The sequence below is a fragment of the Orbicella franksi genome, chromosome 6 (genome assembly GCF_964199315.1).
Source record: "Orbicella franksi chromosome 6, jaOrbFran1.1, whole genome shotgun sequence".
NCBI lineage: Eukaryota > Metazoa > Cnidaria > Anthozoa > Scleractinia > Merulinidae > Orbicella > Orbicella franksi.
Window position 1 is genome coordinate 4263858 of NC_138150.1, and position 18450 is coordinate 4282307.

The 18450-nt window shown below is 38.2% G+C and overlaps 2 protein-coding genes across 5 annotated transcripts; one reads left to right on the forward strand and one right to left on the reverse strand.

The window, feature by feature from the left end:
- Nucleotides 1-8: 8 nt before the first annotated feature.
- LOC145491419 (uncharacterized) lies at nt 9-8980 on the reverse strand. 4 transcript variants are annotated; one of them, XM_081470607.1, is made up of 6 exons: nt 7917-8980; nt 5805-6024; nt 3349-3415; nt 2774-3074; nt 2540-2640; nt 9-2082 (listed from the first exon to the last, which is right to left on the reverse strand). In XM_081470607.1, the coding sequence occupies exons 2-6, from the start codon at nt 5893-5895 to the stop codon at nt 1980-1982; spliced, it is 663 nt and encodes a 220-aa protein (XP_081326733.1). In that variant the 5' UTR covers nt 5896-6024; nt 7917-8980; the 3' UTR covers nt 9-1979. The 4 variants fall into 4 exon arrangements, with proteins under 4 accessions (XP_081326733.1, XP_081326734.1, XP_081326732.1 ...); XM_081470608.1 differs by having other exon boundaries at nt 7423-8980; XM_081470606.1 differs by having other exon boundaries at nt 6104-8980.
- Nucleotides 8981-11856: 2876 nt separating this feature from the next.
- On the forward strand, nt 11857-18442 carry LOC145489146 (RING finger protein 141-like). Its single transcript, XM_081468061.1, has 7 exons — nt 11857-12327; nt 12482-12506; nt 13374-13488; nt 13879-14025; nt 14584-14654; nt 15700-15819; nt 15975-18442. Exons 1-7 carry the CDS (start codon nt 12234-12236, stop codon nt 16117-16119), a joined length of 717 nt encoding a protein of 238 aa, XP_081324187.1. The 5' UTR covers nt 11857-12233; the 3' UTR covers nt 16120-18442.
- Nucleotides 18443-18450: the final 8 nt, after the last annotated feature.

An 18450-nucleotide genomic window follows, 5' to 3' on the forward strand; every position in this document is an offset into this window, starting at 1 on the left:
CTTCTATGCCACTCGTCTTTCAACTTCAGGAGACTTTTTCTGCCCTCCCCAACCTTCGCTTGTTTGTGCTGACAATCTCCCTATCAAAATGCACTTGCTGGCAAAAATACCCTTGGGGGATTCCCATATAAGAAGGATGGAGTGCTCATCGGAAATATTGAAAAGAACCCCTAAATTTTCAATATTTAGGAAGCCACATCGGCCTTAGCTGGTCTTCATGCAGGTGCTCTATTCTGTTCGAATTGGAGGTACCAAGATCCTGTTTTGCGGGAGTGGCTTCAAATTTTTTTTCACCTGTAAGAAGTATACGTACCAATTCTAAAACAACACATTATCCCCTGTCATATGTGTTTTCCAGCTCAATACTCTTAAAAAGTACTGCGAAAGTCCCCCTGTGGACCTCTACGAGGCTGAACACGGAGATCGCTTTTTTTAACCCCTAAAAGATACTACGGTCACCCCCGTCCTTTTTATGTCGGAGTCCCCCTCGGGAAAAGTACCCCTATACTCCCGCATCATAGGCGTCAACAACGAAAACTTGAAACAGCAGAACATGGAATTTTATTTTATTTACTTACAGAACTGTACAAATAAATAATTAACCTTGAAAAAAAAAAGACTCCTGGACTGAAGTGCATTCCAAGCTCGATCTGACGCCTTTTGGAGGCACGGTTATCCCCCTTGGAAACAGAATTTAAATATTTATCAGGGGTCGGTAATTGCTACATTAAAAATCTGCAGTCATTTTTCTGGCTATTTAATCTTAATTTATTAACAGAAATGTTCAAAGAACAAACTATACATTTTGTTTTAAATTTCTCAGCATATTTTTTGGGCATAAATGTACTGTCTTTATATTCTGTCTATAAATACTTTAAGCTTATCGGTATCCGTACATTTATACACTGATTACTCAGCAAATGAGGCCCCATTGGGGGAGGGAAGCGGAGTCTGAGTATCCCTCATGCCGTTAATGTTTGACCTTAATATTCCTTACCCTTTAATTCCAGTTGCAAAAATCAACTATTTTCCAGCTCTGTATCCCGTTTTATCTAATCTAAAAATCCCTCATCCCATTAATTTTTCCCCAAAATATCTTGCATCCTGTTAACTTTTTACCTAAATATCTCGCATCCCGAAAACCCCTAATAGGGCCTCGCAGATCTGTTCTCTAGAGCTCTGTAATTGGCAATTGATTTAGAAAGTTCGTGATTATACAGTTATCATTAAACCAATCATAAGCAAAACCAACACTGGTCGTGTGTTGGTTTTCTCGCGTTTGATTGACATTGCACTCTTTGGCTTCGAGTTCTGATTGGTTCATCGCGATTTCTGCGTCTGCTGTGATTGGCTATTACTCCTGTCTTGAAGTTATCAATAGACCAATTTCGAGATATTAAAATTCACCTAAAACAATAGACCTCTGTACGAAGCTCTGGGAAATAAACCCCACAAACTCTGCAGTTATTCTGCAGAGCCTCGTACTTAGGTCTATTGTTTTAAATTAAATTTTAATATATCGAAATTGGTCTATTATTCTACCTTTCCTTTTGGAAGTCCACATCTTGTTATTTTCTAAAACCCATTCCACAAGAATCTATGTGTTAATTTAAATATTTTTCCTTTTAACTGGACTTAATAGCCCATCAGCGTTCCTTCAAAATTTACTCTTTTTTATTCAGTTCTCCCTCAGCTCCCAAAGATAAAAGTTTCTCTTGCTTCAGCAAAAACCACCTCGTTGTGTAGTTGTTAGCTTTCTTTTTCCCCACGGCCACAACTTGAAGTTTCCATCTCCCATACCAAGCCTGGTTTTAAATCGTATCTTTTCATTCAAGTTTAGAAACTGATCTGGAGCTGTCTCGCGTCCACTTCGTAACGTTTATTCGAAATGCGCTTAGATAGTGGCTCTGGTATTCTCTCAACTTCGTGTTTCATATACAATTATTCAACCGACAGTTTCAGCCCGGCAATGTTTCTGTTTATATGGACGTCAGTCTTTTACTTCTGTTCAATCGGCGTCGTGTTCTTGTCGGCTTGGTTTTTGGAGTTGTTTGGTCTGGTTTGTTGATGTTCAACTGCATTCTGCAAGAAATAGTGATAGTACTAAATAACGTATTGATCATATTGCAGAAACCGATTATAAAGAAATAAAAACAATTTTTTGGTGTGTCATATGCAATTAAGCACGAATGGCAGTTTGCAGTGTCACTACAACGAGAAATGCGAGTAAGAACACGAACCGTAACTTATAGCTATAGGCGAGTGTTTCCGTACGGCTTTTTCGAGTTCTCGCAAGCTTTCACGATATTTCCTTATATATCTCAACACAAACACAAAGAAATTGTTTCAATCAATCTTTTAAAAAGTGCAGAGAGAAAAAGGAAAGAAAATTACTGGTCTGCTGTTGCGATTTTGCAACGAGCAAATTCTCTTCGCCCCCGCGATCATCACTTCAACTTGTCCCTATAGCTCTCTGTTTCATCATGATCAATAGACAAATCCGGCTTTTAGTCTACACAATCTAGCATTTAGTACTTACAATTGAGCGATGTCTTCCTCAGAAGGACAGTATCCCTGTTTCCTTCTTCTATTTTGTAGATTCATATTGAGGTTCATAATTATCGTCACAAGTTCTTCTTTCTAAAATGGAATCAAAAGGAACCAAATTAGTGCTACCATTTGATTAAATTCCTCCAAAAAATAATGAACAGCTTTTAAAGCACCGCACCGACTGGGCGTGGAGCCTGCCATTAGACATGGTTACCATAGTTACCGATTTTTCCATAAGAGAATCGAAGTCCTTCGTGTCTTTAGGAATAACTTGAAGACAAGTCGGACATTTTGGAGTCTCCACCACAGAGCCTTCTTCCACGCCTGTAAACCGCACTCTCTGTTTGTCGATCTTGGAGACTTCAGACTCATTTGAAAAGCTATCTTGTGACACGGTTTTGGATCTCTTTCTGATGGGCCCAGGTGAAGAATCTTCTTTCTGTTTTGGGAGGTCTTTTATTCCACTGAGCAGTTCGTTGTAAGCGCATTTCCACTCTGTCTTTGGTTGCTGGGACAAAATTCCCCTAAAATGAAGTGAAGACATTTTAACTATTGATCGTCTTATATGGGTCTGTGGGCTATAAAGATTGCCAATTTGTTAATATTTCGGCTAGTATTGCTAAATTGATCACAATAAAACTACGGAACTTCTTTCCCAAGTCCCTCCCACCCTTCTTTCTTCCTTCTTTCCTTCCTCTTTTCCTTCCTTTTGCAATCTCAGACTGGAAACGTTCACGTGAACAATTTCCCCAATAGTATAACTAGTACTGTACAGGACTCGTCTGACTTGGCACATACCTTGTGACAGATGCCGACGTTAAATTTTTTCGGCGAAGGTACGCTTCTTTGTTATTTCCTTGCGAATCTGAAGAAAGAAACCACAAAAATAAGCTCTGTCAGCGTTGCTGGGCAAGAACAACAGTTATTAGCGTCCAGGCGCTATGAACATCGCACCGTCGGTAGAGCTTGGGGATGAAATAACTGTTACACCATCTGCTGAGCAAGTCACCTGTTCAATCACGTGAATTTACCAAAGATTCGCACGTCAGATTGAACAATAGTACCTCTTCTTTTTCGTGTTCTTGAACAAAGCTGACGAGTGTGAAGTCCCCCGGCTGAAGAGATTTGTCTCTATTCTTTACAGTCTGGGGCCAATTGTGCAAGTTATGAACGTGGAGGGAGTTTTCAACATTTGTAAGGTGGCCTGGTGGATTGAGCTCGAACTTAAAGATTCTGTTGCCGACAGAATTTGCCTTCACCTTTGTCACCTTTTCGAAGACCAAAAAGTTGCTCACATTCTGCACGAGGGCAAACGTACGTTTTCGTTCAATTTGAGTCAGGCTCCTGTTTGAGTTTATCTCCCTTAGGGAGTGCCTATAGACCGAAAATTATTATATAGTTCACTGATGAAAGGGGGACAATTAACTTCTCCTTCGAAATTAATTTGAGGTTAAAAACACATTTTAAAGCTGGACGGTGGAACAATTATTTACAGGTCAAACGCTGAAACGTCGTACAGAATCTCTCAAAGAGCCGCATTGAGCGTCTTTTTAAGCTTTTACGAACGTTTAAATTCCCCTGAAATTCTAAATCGTGAAATCGTGAACAAGCGATTTGAATGCGATAGTGCTGGTTTTATCTGGATAGGTTCTGCCATTCAAACACGACAAGCCGCCAAGACATCTATTAAGTTATTAAACCACGATCACTTATTTTGATAAAAGAAAACTCTGAGGAAATGAGTTTCGCTGTCGAAGTCAGCATGTGGGTGACAACCTGGTAATTGGTGGTGTGGAAAATTTATTAAAGTCAACTGAACGTTGCAAATGATTTAGCTCTCGAAATGGTGCGAAATATACTTTATGAGATGATATATATAGACAAACAGACATAACTGGCCTGGAGCGAATGTGAGAAAAACGCTAATGTAAAAGTGAATTACGGAGAAAACAAATTTGCCCACGGCAAAGCACTGCACACAACGAAGAAGAGGTTTCTTGAGTTGTGTCACTGAGTTCCGCGGCAGTCGCTCGCGCGTTTCGTTACTTAATTGTTCAGTGTGAAGAAAAAAACATTTAAAGTAAGGCTACGCAATGAGGCAACTCTTTCTTGTCTTTTTCGACCGGTGGTTGCTTTGATGATATTTTGCTGACAAGATTGCATTCAAAATTACTAAGTCCACAAACTCGAGCTCCTGCAGCTGTCTCAGTGTAAGCTAGCCTTTTAAATTCATAAAAAACAAAAACTTTTTAACTCCACTTGCCGGTCGGTGAAGTGGCTTCATATGGTGGAAAGAAAAGTCGAACAAAGCCGTCAGAAAGCAAATTAATTTTCTGTTCCACAACCCAGAGGTGTAAAAACACAAAACAATGAAGAAAAAAGGAAAACAACTGTTAGAAGTATTTTTTTTCGTATTGTTGATCAAGGTGCACCGTAGTGACAGAAAATTAGGGACTGGGATACATTAGTAAATAATTAATCCATACGGACTTACAACTTGTATAGCATTTTTCATATTTGTTGCACGGTTGAAAAAATTGGAGTACATATTTATTCTTTATTAATTTTTGTGTTAGATCTTTCTCACCTTACAGCGCCGCCTTTACAGCGAATAAATTGTTCAATTTATTTCAGTTAGTGTTAATCTGCATCATGGAACTTTGCTATGCTTTCAAATGCAACTGCAGGACGGGTGTTTAAAATTTAAAACAAAATCGAATACTTGATCCGTCTGCTTGAACCGCAGACAGACGGCAGCACTTTCGCTTATAAGTCGAACTTGAACGATATAAACTTTTAAAGGTTCAGGTTATGTGGCGCGACGCCGAAAATGCGCAAACTGAAAAGCAAAAACAAGTTTGATTTTCTCTTGGTGTATGTTATAAAAAGAAGGCAAACACAAACTGTATACGCTGAGAGATCTAGGGTTATAAGATGGATGTAGGATGTTTATTTTGGCGGCTTACCGGTCGCAGATTACTAAAGGATGCTAAAGAGCTATTCTGAGCGTTTAAAGCATAAAGTGGCGACTCTTTCTTGATGGTTATCGCTTGATTACGGTTTAGCAAGAAGGTGAAAATCAGACAGACAGCGATTCTCGTTAAAATCATGTTGTGTATGAACAAACTCTTCTAGCAAAACTGGTCACCGCGAAACGTCAACGAGCGCGTCGCAGTTTTATAAAAACTAGTGACCTCGATTCAGCTCTTCAGTAAAAATACATCGAACAATGGCAACAGTGAAAACAAACTTACCTGGGTTAAAAACTAAGGCGTGAAATTTGTAGACTTTTCCATTAACTTTATCCAAACGAACGGAGCAAGAATCGGCCACAGCTGAAATCATTGTTTGCCTCCGTCAAGATGATGGCTGTCAACCAATATCTTAGCTTTGGTTTCCTCTATTTGGGTCCAAACATTGAAAATCCGCTCCTGTGAACGTTTTAGCTAGGCGATGGAATCACTTGGCAAATGACTGTTAATAAAGTCCATAAGAAGAACTCGTTAGTTTTAGCACAATTCATGTTTCATAATTAATGGAGGAATAAAATTACCCAGTTTGTCAGCCGTCTTCACCCTTTAACACTTTAGCGCGCGCTAATGGACAACTGAAACCGCGTTCGATTTAGTCCACCGACCGGCACCTCTAGCTTTTCGGTATCTATTGTACATACAAATTATCTTCTATGCCAGAGGCTATGTACAAAACGTGTGTGGTTTCTCCGGTGATGCGAACAATTATCCTTAACTGGCCAACCAAAGGCAGCTTTTGACCACCGCAGACCTAAACATCAACATTGAGTGCGTCAAAATATTAACCCGCGTTTTTCCCGCGAAAAAGGAAGTTTTTTTGATCCAAAACCGCCGGGAAGGAACTTCTAAAATCTTTTTTCTCTCTGTGAGTGAGATCACTGAAATAAGTTCTCAAAGCAACTTTTCATTGGGAGAAAGATAAAGCCTTGCACATGATCAATATATTTTTCTATTTGATCATTGGGTTCTTTCAGCCGAATAATTAAAGAAAAGATAAACAACAAATCATTACTTGAAAGTTTATGTCAGTCAAACTCACAAGACACCTGCAATTTCGTTTATCCGTGAGTAAACTCACGCCAGTTAAAAAGGAAAATGAAAAGTTCAAACGAAATGTAGCCAGTCACGGGTTCCTACATGAAACATAAAACGAAGTGTCGACGAGCCAATGGAAATCAGCAAAAATGCTTAGTGAAGTGTTGTTAGAAGTCTTTCTCAGTTTTCCAATTAATCACTACCAAACTTTGTATACTGAAGTGCACTAACTTTAGCTGACAAACTGAAATGAGAAAAATGCGCTGATCTCGAAGACTCTGACGAGAGAAGGTTAGCCAGTTTAAGGCTCTATCCAGACGGATAGTGATGTCTAGCTTAGGCTTTTTAATGACTTCCTTGTGGCAACGTTTAAAACCGCATTTACTGTTGTATTGGACAGGAATTGAAAATATTGGTTTTCATGACAATTAAATTAACAGGAACTTGGAAATGTTGTTTCCTAAGGACAAAACGAAATAAAATAAAGTCACGGGATTCAAACTCTTCTAAAGAAAAGCGCTTCAGTGTCGTTCGGTCAGAATATTTAAATTGCCCCAACACCCGGCAGGATGGGGTGTAAAACATCGCCTGTTTCAGCAGCAAAGAATAACGTGATCTTAATATGACGAGGTGCTTAAATTAAACGTTTTCAGAGTTCATTTGCATTGCCATGTCCGATTCAGTGTTCAAATCTGTTAATTTGAGCTGCATAACAAATCAGTGAATATTGAATAATCACTTTGTAAAGGAGGATATGTTCAATACATCACGTTTTGGCTGTTATTCGTATGAAACTGATAATTACCATGTTATCACATGATACAATACATATCATGCTTCGCTAAGCTTCCACCAGACTCTAAATGACCTAAATCCAATCCCGCGACAGACAGTGCAATGTGTCCCTGGTACAGCAAAACGTTCACAACAGAATTTTAGCACACCATCGTGAAGAATTTGACATCAGGATATTTTGTCTAGAGGGTCTTGAGAAGTGGTAATTGGCAATAGAACATTGTATAGCAATGATATGCCTGCAGTCAACCAATATTCAAAGACTTGAATATGGGTTGGGAAACACAGTTTCCGGTAAACGCAGTTCTGAATTTTCTTTACCAAACAAGAATGTAAAAGCTAAAATCCCGTGTTGGCAAAGGCAGTACAATAGTTTTGGTACTAGTGCGTTATAAAAACAAACAAGACGTTAAAGTTTGACACTATCAATGCTCTTGAATATTAAAGAAATACAAGGTCAGTGAATGGCGCAGTGACAAGTTCTTTCACGATCTTTTAGCATACCTTAAATCGCTGCCAACGACAAAACCGGACCAACCAGCAAGTTCCAAGTTTTATGCCTTTGCGTAAATGCGTTCACAGTTCAAGTTTATCGACACGTTCGCTGTTCAATCGATCACGTTGTCTTCAGTCCACGATGCGTGGAATCGCATGTGTTCACAATAGTGTTTTTCAAATTCTTAGAATTAGAACAACACGGCCTAATTAACTCTTCCGTGACTCGTCTGGCGTGCACGTCATCAGGAATATGATCAGCTTCCTTGATTGACAGCTAGCTAAACCTAAACCTGCGGGGGATTGGATGAGGTCATCGCAATTCTGGGTCAAGCCTATCACAACTGCAATGGTCTAGTTTTGGTAAAAATCACCGAGGAGCTACAGAGTTGAATACAGAGACTTTAGGATATATATTTAACCGGGTTAAACAGTGAATTCCGCATGCAGGTCCTACGCACCATTCGACATCCGGTTTTTGTATGCACTGTTTGCGTCATAACCGTTTCTCATCTGTCATGTCATGTCAATGGGCATCTCCATCCTAAGTACATTACCCACGTATGCGGAGCACGATCTGTCGATGTGGCGGAAGAGATTTTGTTTCGCAATAAGTCTAGGCCAGTATACGTAATGGTTATATTTTTCCATGCAACAATCCTTTAGTTTTGGAGTAGCTGATCCCTTTTCCTTTAGTTTTTCAACTGCGGCCAGTGTTTCCGTGAGCTGGCGAGTTTAATTTAATTTTGATACTAAAAAAAAAGATGTTTAATATTGAGGAATCGACTGGCAGACGTGAAAAGCGCGAGATCCGCCTTGATATAAAATAGCCTGATACAAAACAGTGGGAACAGTAGGAGTCCATGAAATTCTGCCGGAAAGCATGTTAGCGTTTTTTGGCCCCGTTTTCAGTTTGAGAGGAAAGTAAATGAGGTGGAAATGCAGTGTTTGATCCGGATAATTCCGTGGCGAAACTTGATATAAAGGTCCAACTCCTCGAATTTCAGTTCAAGGTTCTGGATTTCTCTCCGTGTTAATCGTGTAGGCCAACCGACATGGTCAAATTTATTTTGACATAATGCCGGATAAAGTAATTCTGTTTTTTGAAAATGAGAAAGACAAAAACAAAAAAACAGTAACAAAAAAAAAAATACACACAAAAAAGGAAACTGAATGTGAAAAATTTTAGCTCAGTGAGACAGTCAAAGTCATAAAACATGCGACAGTATAACTAGTATCAGAATACAAGCAGCCCCACTTTTTCCTAAGTCCTTTGACTGATGACGCAATAAAAAAAGAAGACATTTTAAAAAGCGCAAGAGGGATTTTGGCTGCTTGAGCGAGCAAGAAAGTCATGCTCGACGGACAATACAAGCTGCAAGCAATTTTTCTTTTGCCATTCGAACATGACGCGAAAGAAAGAATCTTTTTTAAACAAATGGCGCAAGAGGAAAAATGGAAAAATTGATGAACTAGTCTATAAAGTTCACAGGCGGAAATTGAGTTAGGTTTTAGAGGTCTGTTCTCAGATTATATTACAGGATGTTGTTTTTGCGGGTACTTTCACGCTTGTAAGTCCACAGGCAGCCCAAGCTCTCTCTATGAACCACACAAGCAACACAATATGGCATCGAATTATAAGGGTTTATATGGGATTTTCTACAAGATATCCTTGGAGGTAGTTAAAAGTGAAAATTCTCAATAAAAATGGCTTACCTTGTTCCATACGTGTGTTGTTTGCTCCTGGTGTGGTTATTTTACCGATTGAACTTGATTTAAGCGACTTTTTTGAATTCCGATTTTCCCTTTATAAAGAGAGGACAAGGCGAAACACCTCAGTCGGAACAGCCTGCCGAACGAAGTCAAAAATCCCAGGCTAAAATGTGGCCACGGCCACAAATCCACCGCAGAGTTCAAGGGCAAAGGTTGATCTTTCATTTCAATCCTCTAGCCACACAATTGCAGCCCTGCGAGCGACGCCAGGCGGCTCTTCGTGTCTCCAGTGAAACGATAAAACTATGGAAGAGCTCCGTGTCGTTTGATCCGCGACATAACGACCGTTGAAATCGGCTTGGTAACCTCGTCATGTTGGCAAACCAAGACTCGCGGGGGTACTAGACCGCAATTTGTCAATTAAACTTCTTGTAATCCCCTCAGGTCGAATTTACAATGCTAAATAAAAATCGTACAGAACGCTTTTGCAAAATGGCTTCAAAACCAAAGAAACTTAAGATCAACGGCGAAAGCTCCGTAGAAACCGAGGAGATACAATCATTTTTGAAGTGGAAGTCGTGGTAAGTTTTCTCGTTTATGCACCTTTGATTTGTTTGTATAAAATATTCCCGAGCTGATAAACTAAATTTGCTTCTCTTAGGGTATTGTGGAATTACGAATATTGTGAGGAAACTGTAATGGAAGCCAGCAAAATTTTGTCTAGAGCATACGAAGAGAAAGAAATTGCCGTAAGCAAATTGAACTCTCTTTTGCTCGGGAGAATTCTTAACGAATTATGGGGAGATGAAGTTAAATTGGTGAGGCGAGGACCAAGTAACTCAAAGGTGCGTAAACGTGAAAACTTACCATGACTTCCACTTCAAAAATGATCTCAGTTTCTACGGAGCTTTCGCCGTTGATCTTACGTTTGACAAATTTGACAAATTGCGGTCTAGTACCCCCGCGAGTCTTGGTTTGCCAACATGACGAGGTTACCAAGCCGATTTCAACGGTCGTTATGTCGCGGATCAAACGACACGGAGCTCTTCCATAGTTTTATCGTTTCACTGGAGACACGAAGAGCCGCCTGGCGTCGCTCGCAGGGCTGCAATTGTGTGGCTAGAGGACTGAAATGAAAGATCAACCTTTGCCCTTGAACTCTGCGGTGGATTTGTGGCCGTGGCCACATTTTAGCCTGGGATTTTTGACTTCGTTCGGCAGGCTGTTCCGACTGAGGTGTTTCGCCTTGTCCTCTCTTTATAAAGGGAAAATCGGAATTCAAAAAAGTCGCTTAAATCAAGTTCAATCGGTAAAATAACCACACCAGGAGCAAACAACACACGTATGGAACAAGGTAAGCCATTTTTATTGAGAATTTTCACTTTTAACTACCTCCAAGGATATCTTGTAGAAAATCCCATATAAACCCTTATAATTCGATGCCATATTGTGTTGCTTGTGTGATTCATAGAGAGAGCTTGGGCTGCCTGTGGTAAGTCAGCTACCGGTATTCGACAAGACTATTTGTTGCTAACTATTGTATATTTTTATAAGTTAGCATAGGTGATGGACAAAACACTGACCCCCAGTCCTTGAACTACCCAAATGGACTACCCTAAAATGGACTAACCCTAAAAATAATATTCTAAATGAGTACTATTTACTATTTAATGTTCTTAGCTGCTAGTATACTTAAACTACACATAACTTCCGCTTATGTTCATCCTGTACAGCCTTTAGCCACCATTTTGAATAATCGTACTTAAAATAAGCAACTGCTCAACACAGAATGGCGCGAAAAGCGTAAACTCAAACCAAGTTTCATCATTTGATTACCAATGGCTGTTATCAATCAGAGGAACCAATCAGTATGAGGATCATACAAGTGTAAACGTAATAACTTGAAAAGCGATTGAAATGTGAGTGAGGAACCCAGTCTAATATTTGATTTAGGAATAGCACATTACTAAATGTCACACAGTGATTTTTATTCCATGCGATTCAATCAGACACTACACAATGCACAAGCTAAAAGATGACATGATAGGAGACGGTAAGAATAATGGCTGAATAGTAAACCTTCCAGAAACAATGTCAAATTAACAAGGTAGTCCGCAGAACATTCATTTCCTTTCCATCTATTAATAGCCCTTAATTGTTCCAAAATAATTTGCAAGCATACAGCCTGAATGATCCTGAATCTGAATGTTTACAATTTATTTGAGAAAAACACTGGTTGGTATATTATGCTGGTGTTATTATATTATTTTCAGAGTTTTTAATAGTCCATTTTAGGGTAGTCTATTTGGGTAGTCCATTGGGGTGGTCCATGGACTGGGGGTGAGTGCTTTGTCCGTCGCCGTCAGCATACCTTCTTTGGTGAAAACGGGTGAAAACAAAATATATTCCTCACCAGTCTTCTCGCAAAGTAACAACACGATTGCGCATGCCATAAAGCTTTCAAAACCACTGACAAGCAATGAATCGCTTTCAACACGGATCCTCGACATAAGATGGAAGATGTGGACGTGAGTTGAAAATGTTTTTCCGGTTTCGTACATTTTGTTTGTTTCCAGACAAACCAAGGAAGCATTGAATGCAGCCTTTGAACTAATGGGACAACAGTATAGTTTTGTGGTTAAGGTATTACACGATCATGCTCTCGTTCTCAAAGACTTAGCTGTTCTCAATCAGGAGGGACTTGCAAGTAAGTCATTGTAATTTGTAATTTGTAATTTGTAATGGACACGTAGTTAGGCTTCAAAATTACCATTGATTGTGGTGCATTTGACTTGTATCGGAAATAAATCTATCCTGGCGTGATTTTTTTTAGTAAGACAGAGGTTTCATTCTTTGTTTAGGTGCAGTAGAACACCTCAACAAAACGTAAGTTAAGTAAAAACACTAAACGTAGATAATACTCTATGTATCCTTTTCATGTTGACAAGTTTAATTTTGAGTTTAAAAAAAAAAACAATTCTATTTGATCTTTTAGTTGTTATGTAATATCAAACTGGAAGGCAGAATAGGAAAATCATGTACTATTGAGATCTTGATGAAAACGTAAATATTATATTTAATATGTTGATGAAAATGGTGTTTAATTTCTTATTAAACACACATATTCTAAGAGGCCCACTTGGCCACTTACTGGAGATGTTTCTTGACTGACTTGAGTTCAGCTTTGTTTTGTCTACAGTCAAACCTCTTGACAATGGCCACCTTGGGAACAATGGAAAGTGACCATTTTAGAGTCGGTGGCTGTTATGGGGAGGTAGGGCTGTAAACATGAAACCTGTTTTTTCGGGGGGTGTAACATTTCTTTTCTTGAAAAATGCTTGTCTTAGCATATAAACTGTACGTAAGATATCAATAAAACAGAAACAAAGACCAACAACGTGCAGTGCCGATCAAGTTTGGTAACCTTTGGCAATAAAAAATGGGATTTGCCAGTCATTGATTAACTGGCTGTTGTGGAAAGGTTGTTTTTAGCAGTCAGTTAGGACACTTTTTAGTGGCTTTTGCCATTTCGGCCGGTATAGAGAGGTTAAAATAAAAGTGAATCTATGGACTGTCCTTTGGGACCAAAAAAAGTGCAGGCCATTGTAGAGAGGTGGCTGTTGTTGAGAGTTGGCTGTCAGTGGAGGTTCGACTGTATTAATTTTGATATTTGTAAACCCAATTTATATATAATTAAGTTTTGACAAAGTAATGCTACATCACCACCATTCCAACCTGTTTACTTATGTTCAGGCTGAAAACCTTTGCGGAGGGCGGAGACCATTATATCGTATTTGCGATAAAGGAACCCTCGGATGAGAGTTATCCATACCTTTGGAAAGCAACTACAAGAATCATTTGCTACAAGGTTAGTCAAGTGCTTTATACTGCTCTAAAAACTCACAGATGTGCTGTTCTTTTTTTTCTAAAATTCCTGTTTCAAGTCTAGGTTATGTCTTGCCTGAAAGAACATCGATCTAGTAGAAAACGTTTTTATAATTTCCTGAAAATTAATGCTTTTAGATCAAACAAAAAAAGAATCCATAAAACTATAAAAGCCAGTGTGGGCTAGTGCAATCTAAAAGAGCTGCCTGGGAAGAGTGTTATATGTGCTTTGAATTCAGAAATTAACATTCAAAGCTGTTGTGTTACATGTACCGTAATGAGCCTCCTTGTATTTTTGGGTGTCAAGTCACCCCATGAAAGCTCGCAGTTTACCTGCTGATTTTTGATTTTTTGTATTTCGTACTTCAATTAGGTTAGAACATATGGTGGAAATGTTGAGAGTGAACGGGTTATGGACGTCAGACAGTTTTGCAAATTATATCGCAACATCACCAGGCAACTGAGGCACACTCGTAGTGTAACAGATGAGGACTGGGAGAAAGTAGATTGTGAAGGCGAGGTACATGTTGGTTATTTCATCTTATGATCTGTCAAATATTTTTGCTCGCACGTGATTGATGTAAATTCATCACTTGACTGAATATGGCGCAGCTGAAGCTGGGGAACATCTGAGTCAAAAAGTCCTGTGTACTGCGAAAAAATATTTGAAGGATAATTAACACAATAGCGTTCATTCAAATTTAAAAATATGCTCAGATATTTGTCCTTGGATACTATATCTGAACTTGATTAATGCACAGTCAGAGTTAAACTGTATGCTTTTTGCCTCATGGTACAAAGAGATACTAGTTATGTTTATAATATGCTGTAATGATCCAGAGAGTAAAACTGAATGCCTGCCTCTTGAGGACCAGCAAGAATGACTGGCATTCGTACAATTTCACCCCATTGCAGTGTTACTAGATATGTTGTCTTGAAAATGATTGCTAACTCTTACCAGCAACTTCTGGTACATACATGTACAGGCTTACGAGTACATGGACATTATAACTGGATATACTTCTTGTTATTTTCTTTTAACTGTTATTAATTTTAGGATTTATTTGATACCTTGTAGACTTGTGTGTCTTGTCCAGTGAAGCTAGAGGAAGTCAGAGAATCTCTCTGTGCATCAATGATTTTTACAAGGTATTTCCACAAAAATTAAATAATTATACAACAATAATCTTCTAGCTTATTCAGCGCCTTTAATTCCAGCTTTGAAGTAGCCTCTCTGTGTGTTCAATTCTTCCTCCAGCTTGAGAGATGTCCAACACACATGTACATTTGACCCATGTTAGTATATACTGATGATGTGATTTGGCAGAGGCTTGTGTAGTCATACAGATTACGGTAATATTATTGCTACCAGTTTTACTGGTACTTGAACATGATCAACCTGACAGGTTTTCTAGAGCTTCATCACTGTTTGGAAATATTTTTGGCCAAATTCTAGATGTCTGTCTCAGCAGTACAGTCACACTTCTTTAAATACAGACACCAAAGGGGCAGACCTGAGTGTTTGTATTATAGAGGAAGAGATTATATGAAATGTTGGTTTCTCTGGGACCTAGTGAATTGTCCGTAATATAGAAGTGTCTGTATCACCCATGGAGGTTTCTGTACAAAGAGGTTTCAAAGTAATAATTTGATACTGTACTCTAAAATTGGTTGGCCAAAGTGTCACTTTGTAATTTTATTGTTAAGTCTGAGAGACGTTGTTTTAGTACTCCGCTGAGCTCCGCAAGTGTTGGCTGTCAAATGAAGGGGTGCATGGAATAAAGCCCTAAGTGACTTTAAGAAAATTTTTGGGTAGCCAGCATTGAAATAATTCCCAGCAATTTTGCAGTTGAGCCTGGTTTTAATTGTTGTCTATGAAAAGGAACTAGCAATTATTACTAGTAGTTTTTAGGCACCAATAAAAACCGGAATAAACTGTAAAATTTGTTCGGAGGTATTTCATTGCTGGTTACCTCAAAGTTTTCCAAAAGTCACTTAGGGCTTTATTCCAGGTGGCCCTTCAAATTTCTTATTCTATTGTCAAGTGGAACTTGAAATTGAGCATGTGTTACCGGTATGTATCAGAAGGAAGAAACTTATTACCAGAAGAAACTGTGTGTTGTTGAATATGGTAGTTCCATGGGAAATGATGTATTATTTTAGACATCTGTGTACATATCTCCTATGTTCATAGGGTCGACAAGGCAGCAGCAGATAAAGGTCCAAATGAAGAGTGCTGTATATGTATGGATCAGAAGGCAGAAGTGATCTTGGCTTGTGTCCATTGTTTCTGTAAAACTTGCATTGACAGATGGTAAGTTAGCTTTTCATGTTGCACTAAGGAGCATTGATAATAATTTTATCCTTCATATGATAATGTTGGTAGCAAGGGTAGGAAGATGCCCCCTAGAGGCACTTGACTAATTTAACTGTTGGCTTACGTAATTTTTAATTACCTCTCTTTTACAGGAGTGATGTCAATAACACTTGTCCAATATGTCGAAATGAGATTCATGGAAATAAAGATTACTGGGAAGTGCCAGAAGCTCCAAGCAAGGGAGAGATTGAACAGTTTGTAATGGGACTGGCTGAAGGAGCCGGGGCCCCTACGTGATATTATTCAGCCTGGCTACTATATAGGGATTCTTTTAGAACTATAATTTTATTATGTACATGTATGTAGTAGGTTAGAACATTGGTAACATTCTATGCGGATGCCGATGTTATGTGTAGATATCTACGAAGAAAACTTCCATAGGGGAGACTTCCACATGAAACTGATTTGTATGCTCATACAGTAGGAGATTTTGAAAAACAACTCTAGACATACCAGAATATTTTCCTGGGAGCATGGCTCATGCTTATTGTTACCTTTAAGAGGTATCGTAGAGACCCAATTTTGTGCAAATTAATGGTGAAGTGGCACTGGCTGGCCAACAGCAACATCTGTATCACTTCTTGACAACTACTTTGACAACTTGTACTAACAGTCAAAATTTGAAATCAAACACTGATCATGACAAATTTTGTACCAGAATTTATTTTTCAACTCCTAAAAGCTATGGCAAGCATCGATCCCTGTCAGTTTCGTGCAGAGTCCCAGCCTCCTTCAGAACAACTACAGCTGTTTTATGGTTATTGAGGCATTTGTCATTATGCCCACAGATAGCTTGCAGCATCAGTTTTAGATAATAATAATAATAATAATAATAATAATAATAATAATAATGATGATAATAATATTTAATATTTCTAAGGTGCAAATTAACATGTGAATATGATCAAATGCGCCTAACAAACCATATGAGTAATATAAATTAAACGATATGCTATGAATAGTGTGATTAATTTAAAACTAATTATTTGCAATAATTATGTACATTAGGCTAAGGTAACGAGCTAAAAATTAAAATATTAAAAACAAGGGATCTTGTATTTATAGACACTTTTATAGTGTGTTTTGACAAAAAGCTAGTACAAATTATGCGCATGTAGGTACAAAATTAACACATGGTATAAACTGGCTGGGCATCAACAATTTTTAACACAATTTCAGGTTTTTTTCCCACGGTGATCCTTTTTTTAAACTTGTTGTCTAGCAGCACAGCACTCTATATGAAATTTAATTTGTGAAACCTGATTGTCATTTAAAAAAAAAAGAAAAAAGTTTCTAAATAACCATTAAGAAAAATATAACTAATTTAAATCTTGCAGATAATTTACAGAGATTTCTGTGAAACTTCTGTGGGACTATATGCTTCAGTTTTCTATTTATTTATTTATTTAGAAATGTTGCAAAGTTATATTTTGTCCATACTTGCTTTCTGGTTTGTGATCAATCATAAGGTGCAGAGCATCTTGTTTTGAGTATAAAAGGTGATGTAAAATGTTTTTTTGGCTTTGAAAACCCTTTTCAAGTCATGCATAATTTGAATGGGAGGTACATAATATTTTTTGAGTGGAAATTTTTCTCTTGACTCAATAGCTTCAACATTCAAGTTACTCAGATAGTTGAGAATTCTCTCCCATTCATGATGATGTTCTAGTTAATTTTTGTTCTCATTTAATTTTTGATATAAATAATTTTAACTAGATGTGGCTCATTTTCTTCTAGCTACAGTGGAACCCCGCCTTATGATCACCTTGTTTTAAAATACGGTCACCTCGTTATTACGGCCACTTCTTCTTGTCTGGGTAAAACACCCATTCATTTTCTTATACGAAAACCCCATTAATGCTGCCACCACATTCTGAAATCCTAACCTGTATAATCCTTTACAATTTTACCCTTTTATACGACTTCTCAAACCAGTTATGCTCATCTTCCCAATGTTAATATTGAAAGTACTAGTTGAAGGTTTATCTTTTTAAAATCTTATTGCATTCCGGATATAATGCTCACTAAAGAATATTTGTTTAGAAGTGCAATTGTGATAGATCTGTCAAGACGTCACTAAGTTTAGACCAGTCATGAAAGTTGACCCCACCCCGTTAATACGGTCGACTTTTCATGGCCCGTTTTTTGACCGTAATAGCTGTGTTCCATTGCAGTTAACTTTTTCACGTTATGCCTTATCAATACCTGAGAAAATTTTTAAATTGAGAGAGAAAAGAGAAGATTTAATCAAAAATTAACCGAGGTCAAAACTTAACAACACCAATGACATGCATATTCGGAAGAGTTAAATTGAATTACTCAGACCGGGCATTAAGCAGTATTTGACGTTTTTTGACAAGAGGGAGCTAGAATGACTGCAATGCATGCAGGACGAAAGTGGGCCTGTAACTTAATGTTGACAATATAAGCATTTCAAGTTCATGCTGGCATTTAATTTATATTTTATTCCTTAGAGCTGCCATAATTTAAATCTAATACATACAATTCATGAGCATCGGCTGGGGCATATGCATTGTAAAGCCTGGTTTTCGCTAGTGACGCAAGCAC